The sequence below is a fragment of the Branchiostoma lanceolatum genome, chromosome 17, assembly GCF_035083965.1.
Source record: "Branchiostoma lanceolatum isolate klBraLanc5 chromosome 17, klBraLanc5.hap2, whole genome shotgun sequence".
NCBI classification, from domain to species: Eukaryota; Metazoa; Chordata; class Leptocardii; order Amphioxiformes; family Branchiostomatidae; genus Branchiostoma; species Branchiostoma lanceolatum.
The window spans coordinates 19,102,005-19,116,894 of record NC_089738.1 but is presented as its reverse complement, the minus strand read 5'-3'; the positions used below and the strand labels follow the sequence as shown (position 1 = coordinate 19,116,894).

General features: G+C 42.9%; 2 protein-coding genes across 2 annotated transcripts; both read right to left on the bottom strand.

Moving 5' to 3' along the window:
* Positions 1–2,010: 2,010 nt before the first annotated feature.
* Positions 2,011–4,569, bottom strand: LOC136422516 (chymotrypsinogen A-like). The gene is made up of 3 exons (XM_066410287.1): positions 4,431–4,569; positions 4,122–4,264; positions 2,011–3,059 (listed from the first exon to the last, which is right to left on the bottom strand). Exons 1-3 carry the CDS (start codon positions 4,567–4,569, stop codon positions 2,901–2,903), a joined length of 441 nt encoding a protein of 146 aa, XP_066266384.1. The 3' UTR covers positions 2,011–2,900.
* Positions 4,570–5,167: 598 nt separating this feature from the next.
* Positions 5,168–10,586, bottom strand: LOC136423151 (transmembrane protease serine 11D-like). Its single transcript, XM_066411199.1, has 4 exons — positions 10,358–10,586; positions 9,655–9,737; positions 7,545–7,651; positions 5,168–5,277 (listed from the first exon to the last, which is right to left on the bottom strand). The coding sequence occupies exons 2-4, from the start codon at positions 9,710–9,712 to the stop codon at positions 5,197–5,199; spliced, it is 246 nt and encodes an 81-aa protein (XP_066267296.1). The 5' UTR covers positions 9,713–9,737; positions 10,358–10,586; the 3' UTR covers positions 5,168–5,196.
* Positions 10,587–14,890: the final 4,304 nt, after the last annotated feature.

Here is a 14,890-nt window from a genome sequence, read left to right as displayed (position 1 = left end):
GGAACTGAAACAGGATAACACTCAGGAGGGCCTGCATGCCCCTTTTACGTAGAGCGTAATCGGCCGTTTTGATTTTACGTAGAGCGTTGCCGACCACTCCATAATTTAGCGTAGAGCGTAGGGAGGCTTTTCTGAATTTAGCGTAGAGTGTAGGGAGACTTTCTGAATTCAGCGTATTACGTAGCCGGCCCTCCGAATTTAGCGTAGAGCGTTGTCGGGACCCCCTCATGCAGGCCCTCACTCAGGTGCATCATCTCGATAACTTAGCCGCGCCCCACGCACGTTAAAGAACCCACCACACCATGGATAATCAGGGTTGATAAGATTAAACAGTCCATCTATTCTATGGCCCATTCCCGTTGGAAACCCAATACCCTGTGTGGGAAAAAGTCGACATAGAAAAATGAGATTCTAAAGTGGCGGTTATGTTACATTCATCGATATGTTACTGTTTGTACACACACACACCCTCATAAACACATCCGGATATCCAATTGAACACCAGTACACATAACTCATAACTCAAAACTTAAACATTACATAATTAAACGGTTCCTACCACATTGGATGACGTTAGCTCCCTTCTACGATATAAGAATCTATTTTTGAACACCTCAATTCTTAGTTGATACCACTGAAAGACCTGAAACGCTGTTCTTTCCATGACTACATGTGAAATTGTGAATATTGAACTCTGAATATTGATCCCAGACTAACCCTTTGTAATAGCCTTCGGCTAGTTGGATAGCCCTATCTGCATGTAATACCCAGATTATGTTTTTATTATTCTATGTTGACCTCTGACCTCTCCCGCTCCATTCTTAGTTTACCACAGTTTATCTGTTTAATTTTCCATAGGTTTCTGCTGTTTACAATTTTCATTGTTAAGCCTTGACTTTGTCATGTTTTGCGCCACGGACAGTCGGGAAGTTTTTCCTTCTCTTCTTTAGAGCCGTTAGTCTGACCAGCGGCGTGTCAAAGTCAAGGTCACTTTGCTAGACATTCCTGCGGGTCACGCTTGGTCACGTATTATGTTTGTTTTATGACGTAAACATAATTTGCACCTTTTCGGTAGGTCTTTTATATTTCCAGGATCCTGTGTTGTTGCTGTTTAGATGTTGCCTAATTAGTCTAGTTTATGCATGGGTTTCTGATTTTACACCGTATGTGATGAATGGACATGACCGCTGATGTTGTTGGAGTCAGCTAATGTTTCTCTTCGTACTTAACATCAAGTTCAGTATAAAGTTACATTTGTTCATATTTGGGTAGATTTATTGTGGAGGGGGGGCAGGTAAGGGACTTTCCTCTCGGTTAAGAGACCGGCCATTAGATATCGGGTGGGTGGATGTAAACGTTTAACATGTGTCGCAGTTTTCTAGCCTCTACCAGGCTCCGCGGATGGCTGGAAAAATTGTAGAAATTGACCAAATAGAGTGAGTCGGCTACGGAGGGAGGGTCCAATATGCCACCCACGGAGCGGCAAACTGTACCCCAGACTAACTCGTCTTGCATGTTTTTCTGTATATTTGGCCAATTTCTACCCTTTCCATCCTCCTTTGGAGCCTAGTAGAGGCTAGCACTTTTCTTCATATTTTGTTATTCTTTCTCGTCGTTTTGTGATTGTTAATGATCGACCCCTACTTCTAACCATTTGGACCCGCGGGAACCAATTTTTTATATCTTATGTTCTCATCTCTCGTTTATCTATTAGACTAAGTTTCATGTTACGTCATCCCTTTTCTAAGTTAAGAAGGCTTAAGCACTAAGTTTAATGTTACGTCATCCCTTTTCTAAGTTAAGTAGGCTGATGCACTAAGTTTAATGTTACGTCATCTCTTTTCTAAGTTAAGAAGGCTTAAGCACTAAGTTTAATGTTACGTCATCTCTTTTCTAAGTTAAGAAGGCTTAAGCACTAAGTCTAATGTTACGTCATCCCTTTTCTAAGTTAAGAAGACACCACTTCAAACACTCAAGACATTTTGACAAAATGAAAGCATCACACCATGATTTTTCGCCACTCATCATTTTATTGTTTCCCACTTCACGTTACTCAAGCCAAGTTCTCGAGATGTACATTTGTTTTGTAGTTCACGTCACATGACGAACGAACGCGAGGATTGTTAAGTTAAGTTACCAGTTTTCCGGTGTGCTGTAACGGTGAATATATACTAAGATATCGGTCAGAACTCCGTTGTCATACATTTGTACATGCGCGGAACATGGGAGAAACACATATATAAATGTCATATTTTAAACGCAGAATGTTTGTAGATTTAGATCGGGAAATTATTATGAACGTTACAAAGTTGTACATTATCAGAGTTAAACAATCACAGAAGAAATGGTACATTGTTCAGATACTGAGTTCAACAGTTAAACCATACTGTAACAATGGTGGATTTACAACAATGGCAGAGTTCAACAGAGTTGACTTATACTGTAACAATGGCAGAGTTTACTATACTGTAACAATGGCAGAGTTGAGCTATACTGTAACAATGGCAGAGTTTACTATACTGTAACAATGGCAGAGTTTACATATACTGTAACAATGGCAGAGTTTACTATACTGTAACAATGGCAGAGAGAACATAGCCTGTAACGTGAGGTGCGACCCACTGTGGGGTCCACTACGAGGCTTCTGTGAGCCAGACTACGGATGGTGGCTTTGGCCAATGGCAGCCGCCAAAGCATCAAGGCGTTCCCTCCATCTCCCAACCCTCTCATTGGTTTGTTTTAGACCGTTTATTATAAGAACTGGGGATTTACGAAAGATGCTGCAAGTTGTCTGTGTCACTAAACCGTCCTGTTGAGTTAACAATGTCAATTTTGTGGCAAAGATGTTTGGTTAGCAACTGCAGTGAGAGGGTAGAGCGAAGGGAACGCGGACCGCGGCCTCAGTTTTCGGCTATTTTTTCGGCTATCCAGTCCAAGTACGCGGAGACTCTGGTGAAGACCGTTCCGTAGCCGCACCCATTCTGGCCCCAGGACGTGAGCCCGACCACGTACCACTTACCGTCGTCACCCTGCACGACCGCCGGGCCGCCAGAGTCTCCCTGGGGAAACGACACGGGAGGGAGAAACGTTAGGCTTGAAAACAGTCATGTGTTAGTCAGGGGACACAACTCTCACCAGGACCCGCTCTTCTGGCGCATCATCGCCCTACAACACGGGAGGGAGAAACGTTAGGCTTGGAACTTGAGAATCATGTGTTAGTCAGGGGACACAACTCTCACCAGGACCCGCTCTTCTGGCGCATCATCGCCCTACAACACGGGAGGGAGAAACGTTAGGCTTGGAGAACAACTCTCACCAGGACACATCATCGCCCTACAACACGGGAGGGAGAAACGTTAGGCTTGGCGAACAACTCTCACCAGGATAGCCGTTGCGACTAACGAAGGGTGTTTTTGCTTGATATTACAGCAAAGCAAAAACACCCTTCGTTAGTCGCCACGGCTATCACCAGGACACATCATCGCCCTACAACAGGGGAGGGAGAAACGTTAGGCTTTGAGACAGCCATGTGTTAGGCAGGGAACACAACTCTCACCAGGACCCGCTCTTCTGGCCGCCCGAGTCTACCTGGGAAAACTACAGGGGAGAGAGAAACGTTAGGCTTGGACTTGTGTCTCAGGCGATGAAGGCGGCGCGCGGGGTGCATGCCGCTGTGTGTGCGTCAGGTGTGGGTTGTTCCCCGCCGGGGTCTATTGTGCATCCTTGGGTCTCTGATCATGACATGCTGAAAGTGCGACAACAACAGGTTAGGCAAGTCGGAAAAGGGTACACGTGAATCAGAAGTACAATGTATTGAGTGGGGAACAAACACATACACGAGATAGTATAGAAGATACCCCATGGTGACGTCTACTTCCTACTCAGTTTTGAACAGTGACGCACCATCTGAATATGGGACTGCATGCTGCATTTGTTTCCCAATCAATCTCTGTTTTCAAATATTCCAGCCACAAAGTTACAAGTAAGTGAACAGAAGAAGGTGGGTATACTGGATATGATACAGACAGTTAATGAGAAAAGCGAAGAGAAAGAAACAATGAAATACAACGTCATGTTTGTGCAACGGAGGGAGGAAAACAGTCAAGTCAAGCTGCTCTTACCTGGCAGGCGCCGCTGTTAACACTGAACTCCCCCGCGCATATGGCACTGTCGGTGTTCACCATGTTTCCGTAGCGCTGATCGCATCTCGTATCTGTCAACAGCGGCATGGAGACCTCCATCAGCTTGGTCGTTGTCGATCCACCTGCACTTGCGCACAACGATTGGACCGTGAAAATGTATAACGACAAAGGGACAGAATACAGTGGATCTTCATCATCAAAGGTACCAGCACAAGCATTCAGCTAATTGTACGTAGTTTAGATCAACTAATCATCATTTTCAAGTAAACAATTGACGTCGTAACTCACCTAATCTTTCCGATCCCCATCCTGTCACCCAGCAGGTCTTGCTTTGCACGTCTAATCCGGCTTCCGGGAGGCAGGCCTCGATAATGTATTCGCCATTCACGGGCGCGGACAGCTTAATCAGAGCGATGTCGTTCCTCATTCCCCTTATGTTGAATTGTGGATGCACGATGATGTTTGCCGCATTCCTTGTCACAGTCCACGACTCTTTATTATTACGATTATGCAATCCCAAGTCGATCGCGAGACCGGAGGGCATCCTGCCAAAGACAATTCATATGATTTGATTAACGATGATGCGCCTGCTGTGAACATGATAGCATTTGGCGTGATAAAAGAAATAACTCAAATGAAACATTTCTGGTCAAAAGTACTTCGAAGCATAATTTGAGATTTCTGTCTATTAGTGAAGTAAGCAGGCCTAAGAAAAAAAGTTATTTTTTCCGGTTACAGTACTGAAACAATTTAGGGTCGGTAGGTGGCCATTCTTTTTTCAGCCGAAGTGATCCAACAAATGCAGTCTAACATTGTAAATGTGGAATACATCAGAACAATGGTATTTTCAACGTTATATTTCATTCACACAGTATATCAATGAACTGAACAAAGAAGTACAATGTTTGCTACACCAAGAAGGTTAAAATACGTGACTATACATTCCCATATCAGCTGGTCAAAGCCTTAATCTGTTTAACATAGTGTGAAATACATGAAGTCCGTAAGAATAAAATGTGAATTATAATAATAATAATTATGACAAAATTACAACTTACGACTGAAAGCAGTAAGCTGCAGTCAGGACCCACTGGTTGTTGATGAGCACACCTCCGCAGAAGTGCTGCCCGTAGTTCTAGGGTCGGAAGAATAGCGTTGCTTATGTTAGTCCCTCAGACGATATTTACTCTTTCAATTCTTATTTAACAAAAAACAAAAGCAACCCATCTCTAACAGACAAGGCACAAGCACTACCAAACAGCTAGACTTCACTCACTTCGCCGAGGTGTATTAAAAAATGGGCATGTTGTTATCTGTGCGTGGCACTGTTAATATAAGTTATAAAAACTTGAGTGTAGTGCCACGTCGTTCTTGTCTGTCAAAAACCGATAGTAAAAAAAAACAGGTAGACGAAATTATACAAAGAATTATGATACATGTATATAACGTGCCACACTTTTCTGCCCTTCTTCAGTTTACCCGTTATAGATACATACCCAACGTAATAGAAGACATTAACGTAATTGACAAAAGTGAAACTGAAGTTCTGGATGTTTTTGTCAATAATTGTGTGTTTTGTTTTTTTACAAGAAGCAATGACCAAGAAAAAGTGGAAATATTTTCAATGGCAGGGCCCGCGGGTTAAACTTCCGACATGAGTATTCAACACAATCCGCAAATTGTGCCGTTTTATAATAAAACTAGGTTTTAGCCTTATCCAAAAAAGCGAGTAACTGAAAGGAAACCTGAAAGGATGTTTATTTCTCTTGATAATGTAAAGCACAGATTGCTGTTTACACGTCGCTATGTTTTCTATGCAGGTGAAGCAGAAGAGTGGCATTTGGCATCTGCACATATAAATAATGCACGAAATGAGTTGTCTATTCAGACCACTAAAGTTTATCCCAATTTCTCTAAGCCCACAGACAAAGACAAGACTATTCCTCTTTTAACTACCAAAAACCCGCAAATTTCAGAAAAGGTGTGACATTACGTCTTCCATTGCCTACAAAAGAGAGGTCGACCCCTTCAGATATAGTTATAGACAGTTGCGTTTCTATGATGTAGTTTAGCCGCTTTTAGACTTATTTTGTACCCTTCTCTTCCATATATATATGTTATTTGCAATTATCATTCGGGCAGGTATTTGCAATAAACTTATCAATAATGGACTTATCCTTCTTTGATAACGAGTTCGCAACTAAGGATAACATGAGTCAGTATACTATTCTCCAAGCAGAGGTTTCGGTCGAGTAGGGTAGGAGTGTCCGGGATTTTTAACGTCTCTCTCCCTTCACGTTAAAATTCCCGGACACTCCTGCCCTACTCGACCGAAACCTCTGCTTGGAGAATATCCGGATACCGCACTAGTGGTCGGGGGGTGGACTTCCCATAATGAACTCGTCACAAAACATAAATGAAAACTGATTGATAGACCAACGTCATTTTTGCAAAGGAAGATACAAGAACCAAGCCAAGGATCTTAAAGACATGCCAAAAATAGTTAATCAAGCAACTGGATAAAATTTTGAAACAGTCAGACGTTTCACAGCATCCGCTGTCTTTCGTCAGTGACTACAGATAGGACTGGGAAACCAGGTTTTATACCAAAACTCTGAAAAGATATGTTAATGAGGTTAAGACAATTTAGGATGTCTTGAAGTAGTCTTCAAAAGAAGATTAATTCAAGACAAGGTTTAAGGCTAATAGTTCAGTTCGCTACTATTGTTTTACTACAGTAACTAAATGTTGTTCGTCCGGGGGTGGGGGGTGGTGGTCAGTGCATTATCCCAACCGTCTGAAACATCTGACCGTTTCAAAATTTTATCCAGTTGCTTGAGTAACTATTTTTGGCATATCTTACTACCTGGGTGTCTAACCTTCATCAAAGAACTTAAAGACAGATTCTATGTCTAAACTATTTATCCTTTTTTAGGCCATGTTGATTTGATTATGTGAATTACATCCTCTGGGAACCCCAAAACTGATGCGAGCGTGCGAATAAATAAAAAAAGTTTTCAAAAACAAAAGTTGCCTTCATTATGAAATCTACGTGGTCAGGAAGGTTGAACAAATGACCAAACACACAGAGAATGGTATTCTAAATAATGGATTCTTCATTTCTTTCACATCTTCCTCTGTGAGTTTGGCATTCTAGACATACGTATCCGTTATTCGAATTATCTTTTTGCAATTTACAACATAAATTTGCTCATTTTGTAAATGCTTTGCACGATTTGCATTATAGTAGAAAACCCCCTTTTCTTTGGAAACGGACGGAAATCGATGCGCGCGCGGATGTCATCCATATGATCAAATCAACATGGCCTTCACGACTTTCTCAATGAAACTGCCTACGTCACGATTGCCAAATGTGTCTGTGGTAAAGTAGAGAAGACTTACCGTGAGGGACACCTGCCAGCCCCAGTCGCCAGGGGTGGCCTCAAACCCGTTAACAATCCTGTCTTCAAGGGGACGCAACCCGCACCCTGGACTATTTTCGCCTTGACCTGCGAAGGACATGAACAGACAGTAAGTCAGAATCACAACGCAGAATCACCGCGATTAGCGGATACTCACTCACTCACTCACTCACTCACTCACTCACTCACTCACTCACTCACTCACTCACTCACTCACTCACTCACTCACTCATCCTCGCCGCATTTCAGTCTTCCACTGAGGCGGGCCGTCAATGTTTTCCATATACATGCGGATACATTGTACATGGAAGGTAAGCAGAATGCTGTCCCCCCACCTTTTGGCGCCCCTGCAATGTTCTCTCCATGTCTAGTATACTGAGGATAAAAAAACTGTTTGACTGTTAGAAGAATGCAGCCCTCCCTCCTTCAATGTCGTTCCTGTAATGTCCGATCTGTGTCTTACGCTGGTAAACTGAAGATAGAAGTTTCATTGCAAGTTCATGCCCGTGTGCTAATTGCAAATACATTGTGGAAACATAGGGAAAACATACATGTGTCAGTGAACTGTGACTGTAAACTGAGGATAACAATATTCGTCTCCGGTGCCTGTAATCCGACCCCGCTCTGTTGATGATGTCATGGGCCTGCGAAGGACATGGACTGAAAAGTTAGTCAGAACTGGCGACTCAGGATCGCAGCTGTAAACGGAAAAATGGAAGAAAAGAAACAGTTAGAAGAATGCTGCCCCTCCCCCCTTTTACAATGTCCTATCTGTGTCTAATACTAGTAAACTGTAGATAACAACAACCATCTCCGGAGCCTGTAATTCCGCACTGTTTGCAAGATGGACCTAAGGAGGACATGAACGTAAGGGTTAGTCATAACTCACAGCTCAGAGTCACCACTGTTAACGGAAACATGGAAGGATAGAAACTGTTAGAATAGGGCTTTTCCTCCCTCCTGGTGTGACCCTGTAACAGGAGATGTGAGACGCACAGACAGAAAGCACGCACCTTGCCACAACAGCATTGCCCCCCCCCCCCCGTAACCAAATTCAACCAATACCTTATCGATACCTTCTACTGAAAATAGCACCAATCATCCGCAAATGGAAGCATTCAATGAACCATGCAACTGTGTAACACAACTTCAGACAGAAATGGTTCAAAACATACATATATGGGTCTGGGTGTTATGCAAGCTGCTGTTCAAACACACACATGCATGTGGGCGTGTAAAACAACTTTGTAAGAAAGCATTACAAGCGCTCCAAGTACACGCATCGAAAATCTACGCACCTGAATTTAAGCTTTCTATCGATTTTGCAGAATGTTACCGTTTATACACTGAGACTTCCCCAAGACTGACCACTTGTACTGAACACTTTTATTCTATATGATACGTTTTCATAATTATTACATCTTCGTAGTAAGTTAAACTACGCCTAGAGTATTATGATTACTACCAACACAGATGAGCCTTCATTATACGCCTAGAGTGATTTTAGATTTGTTGCGTACTACGGAGTGTAGTGTTTTGATGATTACACATACGTAGTTAATGTTTTGAGGTGTTCCTGTAATAGTATGCAAAAGAGCGTGCAATTCAGGCGTCAGGCTGCCATATGCTTCTTTGTGCAATAAACCAATACCATTTGAATACATGGCTGAAATACACGTGTAGTTTTGGCTAACTTTAAGGTGCAGTTCAAACCTACACAAGAGATTCTATCTAAGGCCAAAGCAAGTAAATGTTATGGATGCCATCTAGACAGACTCCCAAATTTAGTGCGCGCAATACACGCGAGGTTGTAGCTAAGATTAAAATGTAGTTCAGACACGCAAAGTTCTAGCTGACATTAAAATGCGGTTTAGATAAACACATTTTGCCAGAATTTCCGAAATATGAAGGGGGCGAATAATTTTGCATGCAACTGAACATATGGGTCCCGCAGAACAATGGTTTTAAGGTGCGATTCAAAAATACACGCGAGGTTTTGGCAAACATATTAAGATGCAGTTCACATTAAGGTGCAGATCAAACATACACAAGAGATTCTATCTAACATTGAGATACAGAAACTTCCGTACCTTCGCCCAGCAGGGCGGCAGCCAGCATTGCGCACATCAGGAAGCAAAAGGTCGCCATGGTTGTCTTCAGTCTTTGACACAAACTGGAACAGAATAAAAATTACGTCAGTATAAAGGCAAGAAGAACAAATTCCGGTTCGGCCCGGCCAACAGTCTCTGATGAGGGCTCCCTCGGCAGCTGTCCACACCACAGCCGCCTGGACAGTTTGCCCGCCCCGGTGATTTTTCCTGCCTGTGAAACAGCGAGCACTTGAGGACTCTGTTTCCCAAGAAGACAAGATCACCGGAGCCGGCTAACTGTCCGGGCGGGTGTGGTGCTGACAGCTGCCGAGGGAACTTCTCTGAATCCCCGGGAGAGGCTGATGGCCAAGATAGGGCCAACTATGGCTAGGCTAACTATGGGAGATAAAAGTTTGAACTCACCTGGGAAGCTAAGTCGCTCTAGGGGGGACTGTCGCTTCGGCGGGCATCGACATCGTCCGACGCCCTGTCGAGGTTCTGTTTAGGTCCGGGCCTGGCCGCTGTCGGTTTGCCTTGCCAACGAAGTAAGATAAAAGTCTGAACTCACCTGGACGCTAAGTCGCCCTGGCTGGGGACTGTCGGTCCGGCGGGAGACTGTTCGACGCCCTGCCGGGTTCTGTGGGTCTGGGTCTGCCTGCGGTCTGTTCGCCTTGCCAACGATGAATTAAAAGTTCAAACTCACCTGAGAAACTGAGTTCGTCAGGACTGTCGGGTTCGTCTCTGGACGTCTTTCGAAGACACGCACAGGTACGCACTGTCCTAAGTAGGATAGAGACGTCGGTCTCTGTGGGGATTTTATACACTTGGACGAGCGCATCACGCCACAATTGTGACCAATAGACAGGTTGGAAAATGACGTGATAGCTTGAAGAGCGTGAAATTTGCGTTGGCGTAATTTTGCATAAACGCCAAGCACACGTGATACAGCCGCCACGTGGCGATTGTCACCAATCGGAGGGCTCCAGCTGTGGAGATTGTGCAATAACGGAGAAAGATCCAGAACAATTGCGTTGGCGTATTTTTACATAAGCCACCAACTCACGTGGCACTGCCACGACACAACGTGTTTCGTATGTTCGTATGTTACAAAATACCTACGAGGGGATTAAGGATCCGCGGCATCCGATTTAACAACACTTTGTTTCCACTATGGTCGTTACATACCCTTCCAAGTCGTGCCCATCGTTACTGTAAGTTTGAATATCTGTGGATAAAGACATTTATAGCACCATTACCACCCTAATTATGATATACCTGATACATGCGTGCTTGTCGTCGCTGCAATAGTGAGAGATTGTTTCCTATATCGTTAGGATCAATTCTGTATGCAGTGAAATGATCGAGCAGACCCATAACTGATGGAAGGGTTAATTTGAGTGATTTTCTTCATGCCAGAAATATTTTCCATCCTGGTAGATTTGAAGTGCGATCGTCTTTGATATCCAGTTCACCGTCACTCAGAGTTGGCATACAGTGAAGACAACATCTAATAGAAAAATCACCACGAGGAAGTCATATGGAATCGGAAAATCTAGAACATCAGTTTGGTTCCGCCTTGCCACCCGAAGCCATCGCTTGTCCCTGCCTCGCTAGGCCTATCCAAGTCCTTCGCCCGACCGACCGGTCTTCCGTACATTATGACATGTTCAGGTAGTTAGAGGCCAGGGGTGGAATCGGTGTAGCTGTGGCTAAAGTGTGACTGGGTTCAAACTGTGTTCTTAGCTCATGATATTTTCCAAGCGGCAAGAAGAAACTTAACGTGTATAGCTATCTTACAGAAATCAAAGCGACGTGTACTTTTCCTTTCGTAATTTGGCATATTACTCTGTTAGCTGCGTGTTCTTAGTTAAAGATCATTTAGCAAGACAGGACATTCTTATGACAAACACTGGACAAAACTACTACCCGGTGATTCAGGGCTGGGAAAATGTTCTACACACGGCTTTGTTTGCAAAAATAACAGCCGCCATTTTACTTCTATTCTTCGGAATACAAACTGTCACCGCCCATCCACAGTGGCGATCATTTAAAAAGGAAAATGGCATTTTACGTCCATCCCCAACCGTTCTATCACGTACTTGCGTATTTCCCGAATGACGTTATTGTGATACAGTGTGATTGATCCTGAATCAAAAGCAAAGCGGAGGAGAACAGAGATTGAAAAGTGAGACAATACACGACAATAGACAGAGCATTGATTTTTACGATCACATATTGCGTCTTCTTTCGACAGTTTTATAACTTTGCTGATCTCCAAACTGAATCAGTTTGTGATCAAAATTAGCAGAGATTCTCCCTGGCAAACTGACTCGTTTATCATCTCGAAAAATATTCGCACATGTGGAAACTAGTTTGGGTCCTCAGCAAAGGTACCCCTGTTCTATCCCACTCCTCCCTCTCAGAACTTCTGATAGCCCAGGCTCACCCATGGAAACTATTAGGATAACCAGGGTCAATGTTCACCGTTTATGATAGTTGCAGCTCTATGTAATATCATAACTTTCGCGTTCGTGTCTACGCTATTGATGCAGTTATGTACACTCCGATTTGCCTTTTAACACCACACATTTTAGCAGTCGTGAAAAATGACATGCAAAACACCGATTAGCGTTTGAGAAATCAAACCATAGCCATCTTACTCTCGGCTACATATGTCATATATTCAACAAAACCTTGAAAGGAAAGCCGGGTAGGTAGAGGCATCAGAAATTGGTCATCTTCATTTTCACTATATGCATTTTCAAAGACGACCTACATACACATATGTTAACAGATTCGTGCAGACTTCGTTCTCATATTTTCACAGATACTTTGCGACAAGAAGGCAGTGTTTAATCTTGAAATTTAAGGTTCTGGATTTTCTAATTATGACAAAAATTGGAAAGATATTGTTCAGCGTTTAACCAATTCCCTTAGTTTACTTCGTCATACGTACATCTGAAACTATGGGGTGGAATGCAATAATTGTGACAGCCAGCGTTGATAGACCAGTGACGATGTACACTCAATATTTGGATCAGCTATTTCACAAAAAACATCACATTGTCAGACTGCAAAAAGAAATCGTGATAAAGAAAAAGAATTTCGAACCAAGTAAAGCAAGGTCTGTGGATCATCTAATACGTCGTTTGATGTGTACTGTAACCCCGATTATGGGAAAAAGCAACAATACTCCTTATTTCATTATGTAGGTCGGCACAGTCGGTGTTTACCGGGTTTATGGCAACGAAATCTTTGTTTGCAGATTTCTGTGGACTAAGGGGAACAACAAAACGAAAAGAACGGACTCGTCCCCCGTAAATTTTAACGATTTACGATAGTTAGTGAGAGCCAGAGGAACGGTCGGTCTGGTTGTTCCCGTGTGTTTTGTGCTGCAGGCTATTCCAGCTAAGTGACACTGGTCCAGAAGTCATCACACTTGGCAAGTGGCACGATATGTTCGTAAACGCTTTGTCTGCTCTTAGAGAGCGAAGACAATGTCGTCTTTTATTTCATATTTCAGTGGACTACAGACAACAGAAATTGAATAAAAGTCATACATTTTTGTGTGTGTTGCAAGCTATTCGCACAAGTGATATTGGGTTCTAAACATATTTTTCTTATAACATTTGGCAAGAAGCATGATGTGATGAGAGATACCTTGTCCGCTTTACGTTTGTTACGTTATCACACATTAAGAAAGTAAAGAGAACACCGCCTACTGATAGGGGTTTAATATGAGACTGGTGGTAAAAATTGTTCCGATGAACGTTCACTACTTGTCCCAACACGAATAATTTTTCAGTGTACCACCAGGTTCTCCTCCGACTCACACCACTATACTGTACAACTACTAGCCTCAAAGTCATTCTACAGTAGCATCTTTTTTCAACGAACAGCAAAATATGGAACACCCTCCCAGCCCACTGCTTTCCTAGGCTCTACCAGTCTCCGCGGGTCGCTGGGAAAATAGTAGAAATTGGCCGAATAGAGTCAATTGTATGAAGGGAGTCGGCAAATGTTCTCACGAAAGCCGGTGTGGTTAGTCTGGTAGAGACTACTGCCTTCCCCATAGTACATATCTGGCGCAAAGAGGGGATGGCATAGATCTTATCCCTTCTTTTTACCATAAGGCGATTTCGTAGTCTCTTTTGGCGCAAAGAGGGGATGGCATAGGACTTATCCCTTCTTTTTACCATAAGGAGATTTCATATAGTACCTATCTGGCGCAAAGAGGGGATGTCATAAGTCTTATCCCTTCTTTTTACCATAACGAGATTTCACAGTGTCATTCTGGCGAATATGGGATAAGACCATCACAATACCACTATCCCCACAAATTTGTTTATGCCAGATTTAAAGCTGGTATACAATTCAGTACTAAATAAAAGGGATAAATAATCAAGTCTGCTTTCCCCCGATTGTAACCCACAGACCTTCAAAACTAACACACACCGCTATCTCTCGCCTTAGCCACATTCAGTTTAAACCAATCACGTCAACTAGTTCAATTCCAACTAGTGGCCCCCTACGGCCTTGCATTGAGCGAGATCGTCAAAAAAAAAACGAGTCGGAAAAATATTGTAGATCAACTGCTACATCGTTTGATATATACCGGGCAACCACGACAGGGATGTCAATAATTTCCCTTATTCCGTTATGTAGGTCGGCACGGCATATCTTGTTTAGGGGAACAAGATATTTATTTCAGGTGTATGTGGACAACAAGAAGAACAAAAAAGCACAGAAATGTTATCCATAGATTGGAACATCTTGAAATAGTCAGAGAGCAAGGTTAGAATCGGCGAGGCTGTTAATCGCAAAAGGGTACTATAGGGTCAAATTGTGTTTTTTCAAGCCATGATATCTGTCAAGCGGCATGGCAGTCATTCATTTACTGAATTCATCTTGATCCCTTACATACCCGTCTACTCGACTGCTACGATTTAACCAGAAGATGACGACAAGCACGCTCTTATTCTGAAGTGAGCTCATGTGATGATTTGTACAATTATTAGCAGAAAAAAAATAACTATCCAGCACAAGAAGTTACCGCGATCACGAAAGATACAGTATGAAATCAAACCGTATGAATGATTGAATGAATGAATGAATTAATGAATGAATTAATGAATTAATGAATGAATGAATGCGTTTGCCACATTCAACAAACAGCTTGAAAGGAAAGCTACAGATGTAAAGGTATCATACACGAGTCATCGGTATTTTTACTATA